The sequence below is a fragment of the Vigna unguiculata genome, chromosome 7 (genome assembly GCF_037176805.1).
Source record: "Vigna unguiculata cultivar grain cowpea cultivar isolate G323 ecotype 2 chromosome 7, ASM3717680v1, whole genome shotgun sequence".
NCBI lineage: Eukaryota > Viridiplantae > Streptophyta > Magnoliopsida > Fabales > Fabaceae > Vigna > Vigna unguiculata.
This window is the reverse complement of record NC_140798.1, coordinates 6826338-6844679: the sequence shown is the minus strand read 5'-3', so window position 1 is coordinate 6844679 and position 18342 is coordinate 6826338. Positions and strand designations below refer to the sequence as shown.

At 31.6% G+C, this 18342-nt stretch overlaps 1 protein-coding gene across 4 annotated transcripts; it reads left to right on the top strand.

Annotated features, from left to right (window-relative positions):
- The first annotated feature begins 10707 nt into the window (after nt 1–10707).
- LOC114190412 (protein ABSCISIC ACID-INSENSITIVE 5-like) lies at nt 10708–14575 on the top strand. Of its 4 annotated transcripts, XR_014996538.1 has the most exons (6): nt 10708–10874; nt 12172–13390; nt 13672–13733; nt 14075–14146; nt 14257–14286; nt 14410–14444. XR_014996538.1 is itself a non-coding variant. In XM_028079284.2 (5 exons), exons 2-5 carry the CDS (start codon nt 12260–12262, stop codon nt 14470–14472), a joined length of 1296 nt encoding a protein of 431 aa, XP_027935085.2. In that variant the 5' UTR covers nt 10712–10874; nt 12220–12259; the 3' UTR covers nt 14473–14575. The 4 variants fall into 4 exon arrangements, 3 of the variants coding, with proteins under 3 accessions (XP_085531657.1, XP_027935085.2, XP_027935084.2); XM_028079284.2 differs by lacking the exon at nt 13672–13733 and having other exon boundaries at nt 10712–10874; nt 12220–13390; nt 14410–14575; XM_028079283.2 differs by lacking the exon at nt 13672–13733 and having other exon boundaries at nt 10712–10874; nt 14410–14575.
- The last annotated feature ends 3767 nt before the right edge of the window (nt 14576–18342 follow it).

The following is an 18342-nucleotide window of genomic DNA, read 5'->3' as shown; positions in this document are numbered from 1 at the left end:
TTTGTCTTTGCCTTTTTCATTATCTCATGTATTTATGTGCTTTATAAAAAAATCAATGTACGTGTAATAAAAAACAAAATTGATGAAATTACCAAGCATTTTGTAAAGTCATTACCGGGGGTTTTGTAAACCCCAACCATTATCAGGAGTTTTACAAACCCCGTCATTACCAGGGGTTTTAGAAACCCCTGCCATTACCAGGGGTTTTACAAACCCCCACCATTACTAGGGGTTTTACAAACTCCCGCCATTACCAGGGGTTTTGTAAACCTCTGGTAAGTTGTGCTAATACCATGGGTTGCTAAAAACCTCCGCTAATCTCTTAGCTACGCTGGCTCTTCCAGGGGAAAAGAAAACCCCTGGTAAAACCATTAGTGGGGGTTAAAACCCCCAGAAACGCCAAAAATAACCCTCGCTAAAAATAATTATTTTTGTAGTGAACGTCCCAATTAAATAAATAAAATCAATTTAAATAAAATGCCACATATATAAAAATATCCAGAGAGTACGGAAATTTGGAATATGACGTACACAGTACCCCAACATATCCATAACAAAAGGAAGAGGCCCCACATGGCCTAAACGAAGTACAGAATCTCGCCAAGAGCGAGGAAAATTACTACTACTAAACTCCAAAAGTTGTGGCCCCCAAAGTGAGCCTGAGAGTCGTCCAAGATTCATCAAATTGCAGCATCTCTATTATTATTACCACTACCAGAAGTTCTCACATATGCTCACATCAATAATGTTGATGATCATCGCAAAGGAGGAAACCACACACAATCATACAAACAAGCAAAGGGTAAGCTAGTGAAAAAGTCTTCATATCATGCACTCAACATACAATTACATATTCAAGCATAAATACTAGGAAGCTACACATGATATACCAAACCATTTAAAACCCCAATACTAGACTATCCGGATACGCTTAATGAGGCACCATCACGAGACAATGGAATTATGTCCTAGCGGTGAGGCGTCACCACGAGGCCTTCGCAAAATTACACCCTTACAAGAGGCACCACCACGAGGCCTTCGTGGAATTACGTCCTGGCCTTGAGGCACCACCACGTTACCCTAGTGGAATTACGTCCTGATCTTGAGGCACCACTGTGAATTCTCACCACGAGGTTCATGGAATTAGGTCCAACAACTAAGGCACCACCGTGAACTCCCCCCTAGAAGGGCCCACGAAATTATGTCCATATGATGAGGCACCACCACGAGCCTCGCTACAAGGGTCATGGGATTACGTCCTACACAAACCTTACTTATACATTATCAACCAATCATGAATTTCCTATGCATACCATTAACATGTCATTTAGTATACATGACCAACCATCAATCATATATCATGCCAAGCTCATCACCAATTCATTAGTTCCAACCCATAGCATACATAGTACATGCATATCCACCCCCTTTATATAGTAAATCAATGAGCCAACCAATCAAACAACCAACAACATTCATGAAACGAAGCATAGCAAAAGCCCAAGCTAGGTCTCGCTCAAGCTAGGAGTCCTCGCTCAGGCAAGAGAAGTACTCTCGCTTAAGTTGCAAACTCTCGCTTAGGCGAGACTGCGACAGTGACTCTGGAAAATTTTGCGGATTCTCACTTAGGCGAGGTTGTCTCGCTAGAGCGAGACAGTCCGTCGCTCAAAATGCAGCCCCTTGCCTGGGCGAGGGTTCGAGCATAAAAGTCTAGGCGAGCTTTTGCTATTCTCGCCTAGGCGAGACAAGCTCGCTTGGGCGAAAATATTAGCTCTTGCCCCATGTTCACGCATACATGGTAGCACACCCAACCAATACATTATTCAATCCATTTCCATGCAAACCCAAACAGTATACAAGCATACAACTCATGAAAAAGAAGTAAAACAAGCAACAAAGTACTAAAAGAACAGAAAACGCTAGCTTCCCTTACCTTGAGTGTTAGCTAAGGCTCCGACAATCAACTGCAAAGAACAGTAGCTCAAAGAGCAGCTTCGAGAGCTGAAACGCAGTGGGATAGGTTCAAAACGAGTTCACTAGAAATAGCTCTAGCTGGGAACACAAGTAAGAACGAAATGGACCAAGAACTTGAGTTGGGAGAGACTTACGCGGAGTGGAAGAACGAGATTGGGCTTGCTTGGTTATGGTGATTCCAAACCCTAACAGAGGATGACGGCAACAACTCAAGAGTGTGAGGGTTCTGTTTTTATGAAAGTGAGCATAACGGGTAGGGTTAGGGCACATTAGGTCTGAATTCGTATTGGGCCAACCCCTAGGCCCACATGTTTGGGGCAGCCCTTAAAATAAAAGGGTAGAAACAATAGGGCCTTACAATATCTAATCAACTTTTAAGAAAACAAAACTATATCGAATAAGTTATGATCGCACATTTCACTACACAACCCTAAGCCTTTAAGAAAATAAGACTCTATCGAAAATTTACCTATTTAAAATGAACAAAACAAAAATGACATATATCATAATTTTTATAAGGTTTAATTAGTCGGATGATATCTAATTTTATTCAGATGTGTTAATTTAGTATCTGATTTTAAAAAGGTGTCAATCAAATCCTAACTTTTAAAGAAGTGTCTCAATTCATGTCGTTAACTTTATTCACGACTTTTACCACTAAATTTTTGTATAAATATCAATACTTAATTTTGTAAGTTATTTTAAATATTAATACCGTTAACATCGTTAATAATTTTTGTTTGGAAAGGACCTAATTGAGACATCTTTTCAAAAATTGAGACTCAATTGACACCTTTTAAAAATTGGGTACCAAACTGACACATTCGAACAAAAGTGGATATCATCTGAATAATTAAATCTTCTTATAAATAAAAATAAGATGTGACAACCAATTTCACATATAACATTTATTTAAATAGACTAAAATATAGTTTTTCTTTAAATTTAATTGTTATACTAAATTAAGATTCCATTTATTTATTCAAATGTATAAATAAAAGAGTCAATTAGTATTAAATAATAGTAAACATTCGCTTACATCCGCATTTTGATCTTGAGAGTTTAATGAAGACTTAATTGAGATGTAGATTTATAATATTTTAAGAGTCATATTACAATATAGAATATTAGATGTCATTTAATTACAATATGGAATATTACGAATGTTAAAAGTGGGTAGGGATTGTAAAAATATGAAAGATATAAGACATATGATAGATATAAAAGATATGCTATAAAAAAAATTTGTTACATGAGAGATATAAGACATATGATAGATATAAAAGATATGTTATAAAAAAAACTTATTATTTTATTTTATTTTATTCATATATATATATATATATATATATATATATATATATATATATATATATATATATAACGTGAATCAAACACGGGATGTAGATTTCCAATCTTAATTTCCGAAAAACTCAAATTTTTTCAACCATCAAAATCTTCAAATGTAGACTAAAATCATGAGAAATATTCTAAATTTAATATTTCTGACTATGTTAACATTATCACTTAAGTTACCGCTTTTTTCCGATTAAAACAAATTACCGTTTCCGAATTTTAATCTAAGTGAGTAAAATATTGCATTTCCAACTTTATTTACTTCAAGAAATTAAAATCACTTTATTGCACTTTTTATTATCATCTGTGCTGATATATATCCTACCACTATCATACCAAATTTACAGAAAACAAATAATTAATCGTTATATTAATTAAATTAAACTATTTTATAAACTAAATGTTATTATATCTAAAATAATATTTATTATTAATAAAATATTATATTGATTCGTAAAATAGAGTTAAATTGATCTATAATATCACAATAGTATTGTAAGACCCTAGTAAATGACATTTTAAAAGTGATAGTGATTTAAAAATAGTGAGACTCGATTATTTTAATATAAAAAGGTTTTAGTATAAATAGAATTGCTATAAACGAGTTTCATTATTTTAAAACACACAATCTCTCTAGAAACCATTTTTTTAGAGTTCTCTGACTTCTCTCTAGAGATTATGTCTCTCTAGTTGTCTGATTGAAGAACCGAGACCGTAGGATTGATCCCCTCGGCGAGCTCTTCAAATTGGACCGATCAGTTTCTCCATTCGCGTAAGTTGAGTTTTCGCTCTCTTTTTTAGTCTTTTTTGTTTTCTGTTGCATGCAAGCCCTCTTCCTCTTGCGTGCGACGTTTTAATAATCAGTATGAGTCTCAACTGATCAGTGATCATAACGGTATGTCCTGATCGTTCTTGTGATGTTTCTATGTGTAGATAGAGCATCCTGTGGAGTTAAAGACGTTGACGTTTATAAAGCTGTCTAAACAAGATAACATGTAAGGGAAGCTAACTGTTTTGCTTGAATTTCGTATAGAAATCATTATGATGACTTTGAATTGCATGATTGAGTGTTGTATGAGTGCTTGAACTGTGTAATTGAGTGTATGATTGGATTGTGCTAGATTTATGGACTGTTGCATGTGAGAACAGATTGGGAATCTGGTATTTTCGCCTAAGCGAGTAGCTCTCGCTTGAGCGAAAATACCAGAAACTCATCCCATGTCTCTGCGCGAGATCTCGCCTAGGTGAGCTAGTCTCGCTTAAGCGAGAGTCACTCTCGTCTAAGCGAGACAACTTAGCCTGAGCGAGAATTCGCCCAAAGTTTGGGTTGTTCTCTGTTTCGAGCCTCACTCAAGTAAGAATGACTCGCCTAAGCGAGAGAGCCCTTATGCCTGGGCGAGACCTTCCAGCTTGGGCGAGAACCCCTGCAGTTGAGTGTTATTCCCTTGTTTCTAATGGATGAAGCTATGTTTAAATGTTAAAATGTGAACTTAGTTATGATATGCATGAATTGTTATGACTGGTAATATGTGTGGTGAAATTGCATGAAGTTGGAATATGAGAAGATGTGGTTGAATTAGGATTTCAAGGGAAATTCTAAGAGGAATGTTTTAGTGTATGTAAGGACATAAGGACTCAGTTTTGGTTGGTATCCTGACACTCCAATAACCATTAAGGCTCATGTAGAGCATAATGGATTATGTCGGGAGGAGTAGCAGGAGGTCCTAGTCTGTGGACCCGATTCAGTCACAGACGCGAAGGAGACTTACCTTGGGAGTGGTTGGGTGATAACCCCTTGTGTCCAAACTCTGCAGAGTTTGGGAACCGTCATAGGTGCACGCCACCAAGAGATCCGATGTCGCTTACATAATCCGGATATTGAGTCTAGAGTAATATATTTGTACTATGTTTGCGGTGGCCTATGTGATTCTGGTAAAAATGAGAAAGACTGCATGGTTTGTTTATAATTGAATTGCATGATTTTTCTTATCAGATTAGCTTACCCTTGCTTTCTGTGTGTCTGTTTCGTGTTGTATGTTTTTCTTTTGCGATGATCACCTAAATGGTGGGAGCAGAGGTGGGAGCAGTGTCAAAGGCATTTCTGGAGGATGAAGAGTCATCGTTTTAGTGTTGAGGAGGAGGTTTCCAGTGGGAGCTTTAGCAGTGGTCAATTTAAGTATAGAGTTTATTAGTTTAGTTTAAGTGTATAAGTGATATATTTTTATAGTCATATCTTTTGTAAGACTGTATTAATATATTATGTATATTGAATTATTTGTTTTGGAACTATGATGAAATTCCATGTTTTTATTAGTTTTAAGCTGCTGAAATTGAGATGTTACAAGTATCACATTTTCAAATTAATTTTAAATTTTTATTAATAATATAGACTATTTTAAATATTAATTTTTAATTTATAAAATAGTATCTTAGTCAATATAATGACAATTGATATCTAAATTTAGTTGTTATTTAATAAAAAAACAATTAACGTATATTATTAATATTATAGTTAAAAAATATTATTGATCAATAATATTTAGATAGTGTGTATAATCGTCTTAATGCACCCTTAATATCTTGATATATCATAAAAAAATTTGAGAAAGAAAACACTGCTTGACTACATGTGTCATATTCACACCTTCATACTAATTTATTTGAGTACGAATAGACTTATAGATATACCCCAAAAAAGAACTTTTCTTTAATTTATTATATCATTTATTTATTTTTTATTATTAAATTGTATTAAATTTAATTATAGAAATAAATATTTTTATAATGTTATATAAGCAAAACACTTGAAAATAATTATTATTTATCACAAACAATTTTTGTTTAATAAATAGTGAAATCAATAAAGTAAAGGTTGATAAAAATAAAATTAATAGTAAAATTCGTTCACAACAAAAAAAAAAAAGGCTGTTAGAAAAGCCAATAAATTATTATCATTTTAAGGAAACCTGAGCAGAAGAGCGATTCTTGTGAAAAAATTATATGGTACTAATTGGACCAACATTTTCTAGGGCAATAATGGACTTGAAGGCCCGTTATTTTCTTATGTGCAAGTCCAAATACGGATTTGCAATTAATATACTTGTTTTTATATATGTTTTACAGCTTTTATAAAATTAATTGTAAAATACGTTTTGATAAATTTGGGAATAAATGGACATTATCTACATTGCTATTTAAGCACTCGATTAAGTAAATGTAAAAAAATAATATATGATTCTTCTTATATAGGAAAAAAAAGGTAATTAAAGAGTTAGATTATATGTTATAAAAAAGTGGATCTTAAACTTAACTCAATGTCATAAAATTGTTTATAAGGTGAGGTTTGCATCTACTTATATATTGTAAAATTTTCTTATCTCTAGTTGACATGAGATTTTCAGTACATCAAGCGTGAGAATAAATATTAATGGGTAATCCAATAATGGTGACATGACAAACATAACAAATCACAACTTTCACTAGGATAGACTCTAATCCATGACTCTGATACATGTTAAGAAGTTCATTTTGTTAGAACTAAAAATGAGAAAGCAAGAAAAGAGTGGAATGTAGGTAAAAAAACTTGTTCACATTGATGCGCATTGATGCACACATCACAACTCTTGCAATATTTTAAATAAAACAGTAGTTATTTATAAAACTGTAAAACTAACTAGAATAACTACACATACCCACAAACTGTTGAATCACATTTTTGACACCTTCTTTGATTCAAAAGTTTACAAACAAGAATCAACTCGTTTAACACCCCCATTTAATGACTTTCTTAACTCCTTAAATCTTTCAATCTTCAAGGCCTTAGTCATATTATCAGCTAGTTACACTTGTCTTGTAGTGTTTTAGTTTGACCCTGCCCTTGCTTACTTGATCCCTTAGAAAATGAAATTTGGTATCTATATGTTTACTTCTACCATGAGATACCGGATTCTTGGCAAAATCTATGGTTGATTTACTATCCACCAATAATTCTACAATATTATCAACATATATTTTAGTTCATGAAGTAGTGAGGACAACCATAGTGCTTGACAAATTGTTGAACAAGCTGCAATATATATTGTTTCACATATTGATAATGTTACCATTGTTTGATTTTTTGAGCTCCAAGATACAGGACCCAGACAGGAGAAAAACTTGTCCTATAGTCTTTTTTCCTATCAATCAAGTCACCATACTAATTGGAACCAGAATAGGTTGAACGATGTACAAGCTTATCTTCTTTGGCCTAATGAGAAAAACTAATTCCATATGGCAATGTCCCTTTTAGATATATCATGATTCTCTTGGCAACTCTAAGATGTGATTATCTTGGATGATTCATGAATCTACTCACAAGTCTGACATTGAAAGCAATTTTTGATTTGTTGTGACAAATAAATCTCAAACTCCTAACAATTTTTCTGAATAAGGTTCAATAAATTGAACCCTCATGCTCACTCTTGCCAAGCTTCACATTTACCTTAGTTGGAGTTTTTGCAGGATTACACTCCAACGTATAAATTTCTTTAGTACTTATGAAATGTACTTCTAGCGAATAACAATTCCCTTTTCTGTATAGGCAAACTCCAATCCTAAAAATGTGATAGGATTTTCAAATATGTCATTTCAAATTCCTTTTTTAAACTTTTTTTGAGTGATTCAATGATGATTGGATTGCTACCAATAATAAGTAAATCATCTAGATATAAACAAATAACAGTAAATTCAATAACATTTGCAGCCTAAAAATACAATCCATGTTCAAACATTTTATTCATTCCTTTACGTAAGAAACCAAGGGATTGTGTAATGAAGACGTCTTTATCAAGTTTTCCATTTCGCTATTCTATTACGTTCAGGAGTGTAAGGTGTTGTTATCACATGTATTATTCCATGTTCCTTGCAGAAATTTTCAAATTCACTAAAAGTAAACTATTACCTCCACCATCTATCCTTAAAATCTATACATACTACTGATCCCAGTTCTTTTCATTAAGGACGGGAAGATTACCGATGAAAAAATGTGCTCTAGTTGGCCTCATAGAACCTGACTCTTATACCAATTTGTTATAACTAAAAATGAGAACAAAAGAAAAAAGTGGAATGCAAAAAAAATTGTTTACACTGATGCACACTGATACACACATCACAAAAATTACAATATTTTAAATAAAATAGTAGTTACTTAAATAAGTGTAAAAAACTTACTACAATAACTACATATAACCCATGAATTGTTTGAATCACATTTTTAACAAATTTCAAGCCCAATTCAACCTCAATTAACTTATAAGATAAGTTTTGCACTCAGTTACAAATTGTAAACTTGCCTTATCTCTAGACGATATGAGATGTCCAATAAAAATTGTTATAAAATAATTATTAAAACATTCAACTATGTAAGATTTTAAGACATTTAATATTATATATATATATATATATATATTTCAAGTCTAGATATTATTTTCCACAAATACTAATGTAATTTAAGATAATTGTTTGTTTACTAATAAAGATAAAAGTAACAAAATATTTTGATATATAAAAATAAATTCAAGATAAACAAAATTCACACAATGGAAACAATTAATTTTTTATAAAAATTTATATGGTAAAGGCTTCACCGATTGGGATATGGTTCCATTCAAAACAAAAAATACCAAACAATATATTTCTACTTCCTTCTCTCACATTCATACCATTTTGTAACAAGTCTTGATTTTTGTTGTAGACAAGCCTAAACTTGATTGATAAAACTCTATATTTAGCAATTTTTGTTATTAAGTTTGCAATAATGAGCAATATTCTGATGTTATAATATCCACATTTATGTCTAACATGTGAAATTCATTAGTTGTTCTATCCTAATCAAGTTTTTCAAACTATCTTTTGGATCAATGGATCAACGGGTACTGTCACATATGCACCATATCTAGAAGCTCGTGAAATGATGGAGTTAGTTACTCCTAAAAATTCTAAATGCTAGAATAATGATGACATTGAATATCTTCAGCCTTCTGAATGTGTCGTCAAATTTTTTTATATAAAGTGTTTTTCTCTCAAAAAGTGTTTATTTTTCCCTCTCAACCCCAAATGAGAGGTTCCCAAAAGGATGTTCTTCTTTGCCTCTTCCAAACTTTTTGATTTATTGGATATATATATATATATATATATATATATATATATAATCAGAAATTCATTATCTTTGATATATTTTTTAAATATTCTTACTAGTAATTAGAGTAACTAATTTAATGATAATTGTCGATAATCTTTAACTTAAATAATAATTTAAAAAATAGTCTTTAATATTCAAATTTTTTTCTAATATTATTAAATAAAATCTAAAATATCTAAAAATATAATAATATTATAACAATTAAAAATAAAAATAAATTTTATATATATATATATATATATATATATATATATATATATATATTTTCCATATACATCGAAGTCCAAAGTCCAGTTTAATTAATGTTATCTTACACATTTGAATATTAAAATTTCCTTGTGTGATTTGCCATGGAAATTTTAAGAATATTATATATTTCAAAAAAATACTCTACATCCATTTAAGGTCAAACTAATATAAAATTTCTATCTTAATTACTAATAAGAAGGTGCAAGTGTGCAAGTATCAGTAAATATCAGCCATACTTCGTAGTGACATAGGTTTATTCAGAGATCCACAAAACAATCCAAGCAGCAATGAATGTCCTTGCAGCATTAGGACACAACCAACCTGCAAGAGTAGATGCTATCAACTCTTCATATTATATCATACTACCTCTTCAGTCATTAATTTACACAATTTTTATGAGTAATATTTTATATGTTTAGGCATATATGTGACTGTCTGTAGAGTATTTCAGTAAAGTTTATTTCTTTTCACCGTAGTTGTGAACTTTGCAAGTAGCCATTTTTCCAATTTTGTTAAGCTATGAACGAATTATACGTGAATATTGTTATATTATATATATATATATATGTTTTTTTTTCAACTTGAAAAGACAGAAAAGTAATTGAAAAAAGATGCATGTGAATCACCATTACCAAGGCATGTTTCACCAGAAATAGAGATATCCTTTTCTTGGTTTGTACCTCACAGTCAAGAGAGTAGACACTAGCACATTTTCAGTGAATTTTATTTTTTTTAGAAGAAATTAAGTAGTAGGTGGCAAAGAAATTGAAGGGTACACGTGTTGAACTGAAAGGAGTGAGTGCACAGAAGGAGGTTGAAGAAGCGACACCTGTCCTTAACGTGGCAAAAGGTTCGATCAGGCTTAGGAAATTGGTCTCTGATATTTTGTTATCTACGTGGGACAACCTAAGTTCCTCAATTCTTATATATAATATGTTTCTGCATTTAACAGCTTTTTATTCTTTAATTTAGTAACTGTGCTTTGTGTGGCGTCTCTCTGAGTTTCAACACACACTGTGCAAGTGTTGCCACTCCCACAAACTCTTCTTCCCAATTACCCAAATGTTGTAAGCCACACACAAAGAACTGGTATTTCAGTTGAACGTATATTTTTCAGGTATCTTTTCTTTTTTTCTTTTACTTATTTTGTATACATTATGCAATGTAATTGTGGATCTTGCTGTGTTTTCATTGCACTATTCATTCTGTCTTTTGGTTTGAATGAGATATATAGATGTTACAGACCAGAGAGTGCATGCTTGATCCTTTTACTTGACTTTCTGGGTTTTATAATTTTTTTTTTTGTCTTGTAATCTATATTTGAACAAGAGACTAATTTCACAGATTTTTACACAAAGAATTGATATAACATAGTTTTTCGTTAAGAATAGCCCACATTATGTCTAACTGCTATTTTTTGTGTTAACTAACTCACTTTTCAAATGATATATATGTATTCAGAGTTTATATATAAGTTTTCTATATTTTCAATTAATTATAATTGTTTAAAAAGCTATACTGTTTTTTATTTTTTGAAATCTGGCTATTTTGATGTCTCTGAAAATATATTACACTATTTATTTTTATTTTTTAAAATAACAACTTGAAAAATTACATTTGAGAGAAGAGTTGTGGGTATCATTTGATATTTTTCTTTAGCGAAAACTTAACTCACTTTAAAGAAAAACTTGAACTTTATATTAAGGTATGTATCAGATCTCTTAAATATCCATTACATTATTACTATCATTATACTCATAATTTTGTTTAGGCACATAAAGAGTTAAATCCCCCTAAGAACAAGGTTCTACATTTTTACCTCTCGATCTGGTACGATATTAATGGTTACTGAGGCCCATCCATACCTACTGCACTTCTGTGCTGTGTGCCAATAAAACAGGTAGTTGCTTCGATATTTGTAGGCAAGGCACTAGACAAAGCTTTCAACTTTTGCTGCTATACCTTGCCAACTTCATACACTCATTATATTCTTTCTTCACTTTCTAAGTGGGATTCAGTGGAGACCAACAATTTCCTCTTCAGTGGAACAAGAATCAAAATCAACATTTGTATCTCCATACCCTTTCGGATAATATTAAATAACACACCTAAGGTTTTTCTTTTTCAGTTTCTTTCTTGCAACTCTACTGTAGTCTCTTACACATTGCAGAGAGATTGTAGAGAAAAATTTGTTTTTGATTTTTATCTTACTGCATGTCAAGATCTGTCTAGTTCTAGAGCTATGAATTGAAACATTCATTGTTGCCTTTAATTTTGATATGTGTTTGGATTTCTATTTACTAACGCAATGCCAAAAATAAGAATTGAAAAGATAGTTTTTTGTTCTTTTATTAAGTTGTTATATCATCTTTGAGTTTCCCTCCTATTCATCTTTTGACTTTTCACAACGCAAGTGTAAGAATAAAAACCAACACTTGGCGTTTGACTTGGCATCTTTGCAGCGAAGAGAGAAAAAAAAAACCAGAGAGTGAGAAGAAGAACATGGTGGTGGCGGAGTCTGAGATGAACTCGCAAAACGACGTCGAATCTCCGATAGAGTTGGAGCAACAGCATAACGTGAACAAGAATCACCCATTCTCTTCACTGGGAAGAGAAGCTTCTTCCATCTACTCCCTCACCCTGGACGAGTTCCAACACACGCTATGGGAGAGTGGCAAGAACTTTGGGTCCATGAACATGGACGAGTTTATCAGCAGCATATGGTGTGCAGAAGAAACTCAGATTTTAAACAACAGCAACAGCAACAACATTAATAACAACAGCTTCTCTCTGAATGAAGCTTCGGCAGAAAAAGGGTTGATAAGGAAGCAACCCAGCCTTCCTCGGCAAGGGTCTCTAACGCTTCCTGCACCTCTGTGTAGGAAAACAGTGGACGAGGTTTGGTCTGAGATACACAAACAACAACAACGGCAACGGCAACAACAACAACAGAACAACGACAACAATAACTGTGGGAGTGTTAATGATGATAACAATGCTCAAAATACCGAATCTGCCCGCCGCCAACCTACCTTCGGAGAGATGACATTGGAGGACTTCTTGATAAAAGCTGGGGTAGTTAGGGAACAGTGTCCCATTGCAATGCCAGTTCCAGCTTCTACAAGTCAAAATCAGCATTTGCAGCAGCCGTATGGCTTCTTTCCTAATAACAACCGTACAATGGAGCCTTCTTTTGTCGGAAGGCAGGTGATGGGGGTTGGCGGCGGCGGCGGTGTCGGAAGTAGTGCTGGTGGGAATGTGGTTAGACCACCTTATCAGATGGTGACTAAGGGTGGGGGTAACAGTGGTGGTGGTGGTGGTGGTGCAGTTGGACAGTGTTCTGGGTATCCGGCGGCAGTGCCGGCGGCGGTTTGCTTTGGACCGAGGGTGGTGAATGGAGGCGGTGGTTATGCGGCAGTGAGTAACATGGGAGTGGTGGCGCCGGTGAGCCCGGTTTCGCCGGAGGGGATAAGTACTGGTGAAAATTTCGGTTGCCGGTTTGGGATGGACAGAGGTGTGTCAAGAGGGAGAAAGAGGATGTTTGATGGGCCTGTGGAGAAGGTGGTGGAGAGAAGACAGAGGAGGATGATCAAGAACAGAGAATCAGCAGCCAGATCCAGAGCAAGAAAACTGGTACTTTCTTCATTTCATGATTGAACTGCATTGATACGAAGCTAGATGTTTTGTCTTGTTAATTATTGTTCCTGAGAAATGTGCTTTTTGTTTGTCTGGTTCTTAGAAATTACACTGTGAAATGTGCACTGCAGCTTCCATAGTTTACATTTGAAGTTGTATTCTTCTACGTCCTTGCACTCGCCACTGGGATATGCTTGGTTATCTTCCAAAGCATTCTAATTTAGAATGCAAAAATGTGAAATTGTGAGTAAAATTTGTTGGCTGTGCCACATGCCTAGGTGCGTTGTGATTTTCAGTTGGTGAGGTCCCGCATCACTGATAATTGAGGCAGGCAAAACAGTTAAGCAAATTAATTATAACAGCACCTTTTTTTAACGTTGTTTGATTCTTCTTTATCGATAAGCTTTCTTTTCCTTAAGTGAGAAAAGGGTGATGTAAAGGGGTATCGTAAAAGATGTGAGAATAGGCTTTTTCTTGTTAAATCATAAACTGATTACCTGCTTTGGAGCAAAAGGTAGAGAAAAAGGTACCTGATTAGATAAGTAGGATAACTTTTGAGAGTTTTTGGCCTTAGAAAAATTGCAGTAGAGGGATAAAAAGTTTTAAGCTTTTCAAATACAAAAATGGTTGCTTTTTTTATCTTTAACCATCGGATCCAAAGGCTTTCTTTTGCTTTTGCAGGCATACACAGTTGAATTAGAAGCAGAATTGAACCAGTTGAAAGAAGAGAACGCCCAACTTAAACTCTCACTGGTATGCCAACTATTTTGTACTTTGATCAATGTTGAAGTTCTTTCTTTTTCTCTACATTGTAGTGAGTAATTAGATTCCATATCTAACATGGATCGTGCATCTATGCATAGGCTGATCTTGAAAGGAGAAGAAAGAAACAGGTAACTAATATTCTTATGCAATCACAAACCTTTAATTATTCTCAGATTTAGGTAATGGTTTTCCTTTCAAATTCCATAAGCATAAGAACAACACAATGTGAACTGTAGTCTCCTTTTGTGCAGCTTTCAGAGGAAGGGAATTTGAGAGTTCAAACCATGAGAAGGACCATGAGTTGCCCTTTATGAGAAAATGATCTAATGTACAAACGGATGTAGTTGCTTGTGTTGTTTTAATGATATTTTCAATGTCAAATAAAAAACATCATGTACACTAGTTTTCTTCGTTTCATCACTGACCCATTACAAATAAATAGGCCCAAACAAAAAAAAATCCAAAACGTTAAGAATTTTTAAAAACAAAATTGAAATATGGTGGACCAACTTGTCAACGGGAGTAGATGAGTTGACAAGTGTTTTGTATCAATGATTTTATTGTTATTAGAGTTAGAGATATGTTATTCTTTTTAGAATAGATATTGAACTAAATAGGATCTGATTTAACCTACAACTTTTAATAATATTTATCCGTTAAATCTACATTCACAAAACTTTCACTCTATTGACGTTAATTCGGTAATACCTTTTCTTTTAAAACTCCCCTTACCTATTATTCAATATGCACTATAATCCAACTTATAAGTAGCACTTTATGTGGTTCAAAATTAAGGAAAACGTAATGATTAGGATAAGTCCAACAAAATAATCTTCAATGGAAAATACTAATCTATTATATGAAAGGTCTTCAGGACTTACTCAAATACCTTATCCTTTCAAATTTAAGACTCCTAACGGTGAATAGTTTTGTTTTAACTACAAGTGGGATCAACTATGTTATTGTATTTTTATTGTAGGATCGTGTTTTTGTATTTTTTATTGTAGGATCGTGTTTTTGAGGTATTGTTTATTTTGAGATGGTATTGTTTATTTTGAGATGTGAAGTTATATAAGTTTATCGGATCTTTGAAGTCAGTGTAAAATATGTCTGAAGGAGAAAATATGTCTGAAAAAGAAATAAGTAGATAAATTATATTTGATTTTGACTTTTAAGCAATGTTAGACTATCAGATGTAATTCTGGTAAGATCTTAGGATGTAATCATAAGTCTAGTAAGATCGTTAGGATCAATCACTGTTTTCTTGAGATATTGTGTTTTCGAAATATTATCTATTTTAGAGTATAAAATTTTATCACAGTTTTATACTTAAAAGATATTTTAAAGATTAAAAAGTTAAATAAATATTTAAACTATATTTAATCTTAATTTTTCTAATCTCGAATATAAAAATATCGAGTCTATTAAAGAAGGTCAATGAAACATATGGACCCAAATGATGAATATAGAAATGGTTGGCACACTTTGCATGGGCCAGTACCTTTTACATCAACTTATACGTTGTACTCACTCGTCACTTCTGTGTCACCATTAGAGAATTTTGTGCATATGTATATACTTATCTATATATGGGTCCATCCAACCCAAATAACACGTGAATTGTGTTTCCTTCAATATTTTGCTTTTCAATTAAAAACATTTCTTTGGAAGAGATAAAATGATGAATATGGAGGGCCACACCTTCTCCTAGTCATATACCATGCGCACCATAAATGTTTATTTAATTGTTTTTATTCATACAAGGGTAAGAGATTGAATTAATTATAAATGATTGAACTTATTCTGCATGTTTTGAGGCCTTAAATCATACCAAAATACTGGAGTTTCGAAATTTATTTAAATCATCACGTAGTTAGCCAACAATTCCAAACTTTAAAGTCTTTGAAGTAGAATTTACTAAGATAAAATAATAAAAGAAAATGTTAAATTAATTTTCAAAATTAGTATAAGATGAATTGTACAATCTAAAATATATTTTTAAAATTAAAATGCATTTAAAGTAGAATATACTTCTGATAACAAATATTGATAACAAATATATATGAATTGTGCAATTTCAAATACATCGCTACATCGATTTGGAAACTTATAATAAATGGCATAATCTATGTTGTATTTTTCATAAATGTAAATGAGATTGTGCAATTAATAACTTTTTTTGTTTTTTTTTTTTGGTTTGAGAAATATATCATGGTTTTATAATTGGAATGTATATTACACTCGTACAAACATACATTTTAAATTATACTATTTAGAATATAGTTTTACATCTAAAAACATATTTCATATTGCACAATATAAAATAGATTACATTTTCCAAAATATTATAAATTACGATCTCTATAATAACTTACGAAATCCACAATATGAGAAGTTCACGGATCAATCAATCATCGAACACAACAATAAAGAAAAAAACAATATTATACTAGGAGGATTTTATCTTTTACCCACCGATGGGAATTCAAGAAGAAACCAGGTTGATGAAAAAGAAATATTGTCTATAATGTATTTAAGAAAAGGAAAGTGATTTTACTAAATAAATCATAACTTGTATTTGCACTTAAAACACCGATTAAAATAAATCATATATTTTAAACTAAACTTATTGTATAAAATTAAAGTCTTATTTGACTAAAAGTAAAATGAATGCAAATATATTATTTCTAATAAAAATAAAACTTATTTGTCCTATTATTTAGAGTGGAAGAAAAAAAATAGTAATATATATATATATATATATATATATATATATATATATATATATATTGACATGTCTTGGTCAATAATTTTGGAAGAGTAAAAATAATATACTCAAAATTTATACATTTAATTATTGTCACTAATACAATAAATATTAATACAAAATTTAGTATAATTGTACTAACAAAAGAAATCATACATATATAAAATATTGTCATTCATTCCTTCATATTTTATCAATAATTGAATTAGAACTAAAATTTTCAGTTTTCTTTTTCAATGTAAATAATCATCATATTGTCATCAAGAAATTCATCTTCACGAGTAAGCTTCCCTCTTGTTATTTTAAAAATGAATCTATTATTTTATTATTCATCAATATATCTTTTTCTTAAGATAAAAAACTTAGTATTAAAAATAATTTATCATAATTTAATAAAAAAATTTGAGACATAATTACTAAAAGAAAAATCAATGATACTTAAGCTATAATTAAAAATTGATTATCAAAAAACACATAATGCATTATTTTTTTCTTCTATATTTATAAAAACCGATTAGACAAAGGCTCATGATATAAAAACAATAAGACTAACTATTAAATTAATATTTCACAAGTGAGACAAAAGAGAATTACTTTGTTTTTCTTCTTTCGGAATGAAGGAAAACAGTTGAGAAATGAGAGCAAAAATAGTAAATTTGTTTCCAACTTCCTTTTTTATTCAGAAACAAAAAGAAAACAAGGTAAAATTCCTTTTTTATTCAGAAACAAAAAGAAAACAAGGTAAAAAATAAGAGATGAATATACAACATGTAAAAAGCTAAAAAACAATAAAAACATATTTTAATAAATATTTTTATTTTTAATTATATTTGATTTTATGTTTTATTATTTATTAACATCTAATGTTATTCTTTATAAAAGAAATAAAAGAAATATTTAATTTAATTTTCTTTAATTGGTAATATATACTATATATAATTTAAAATTTTCAAAAAGATTTGAAAATTTTTAATGTATAAATTTCAAAAATTATAAAAAAAAAATTGGAGGACCATGACACTCTTACCCCTTTGAAAGACTTGGAATTTGATCACTTAGTGAACCAACCCAACCTGACTCACTTATAAAAAAATTTAACCCGACCCGACCCATTACGGGTTGATAGGTTAAACGGATTGGCTCACAGACTCACTTAATTAAAAAAATATAATTTTTTATTTTTGAGTCAAAACTAGATTATAATTCTAATTAAAATCTAAATGAACTTTAATACAATCCAAAAACAAACCAAAATCACAAAAATACAAATTATCTATGTATTGACTAAAAAAAACAACCTAACATGACCTAAATATAAAGCTCAACTTAACAAAAAATACTTTTGTGACCCTTTATTTACGGGTTGGTGAGCCAACCTGGCTCAGCACGGGTTTTACCCGAGTGGGCCAAGTTAAAA

Coding starts and splice junctions, on each gene's coding strand:
- LOC114190412 (XM_028079284.2), top strand. CDS start 12,260: ATGGTGGTGGCGGAGTCTGAGATGAACTCGCAAAACGACGTCGAATCT. Junction 14,147..14,256: donor CCCAACTTAAACTCTCACTG/GTATGCCAACTA, acceptor ATCTATGCATAG/GCTGATCTTGAAAGGAGAAG. Junction 14,287..14,409: donor AAAGGAGAAGAAAGAAACAG/GTAACTAATATT, acceptor CCTTTTGTGCAG/CTTTCAGAGGAAGGGAATTT.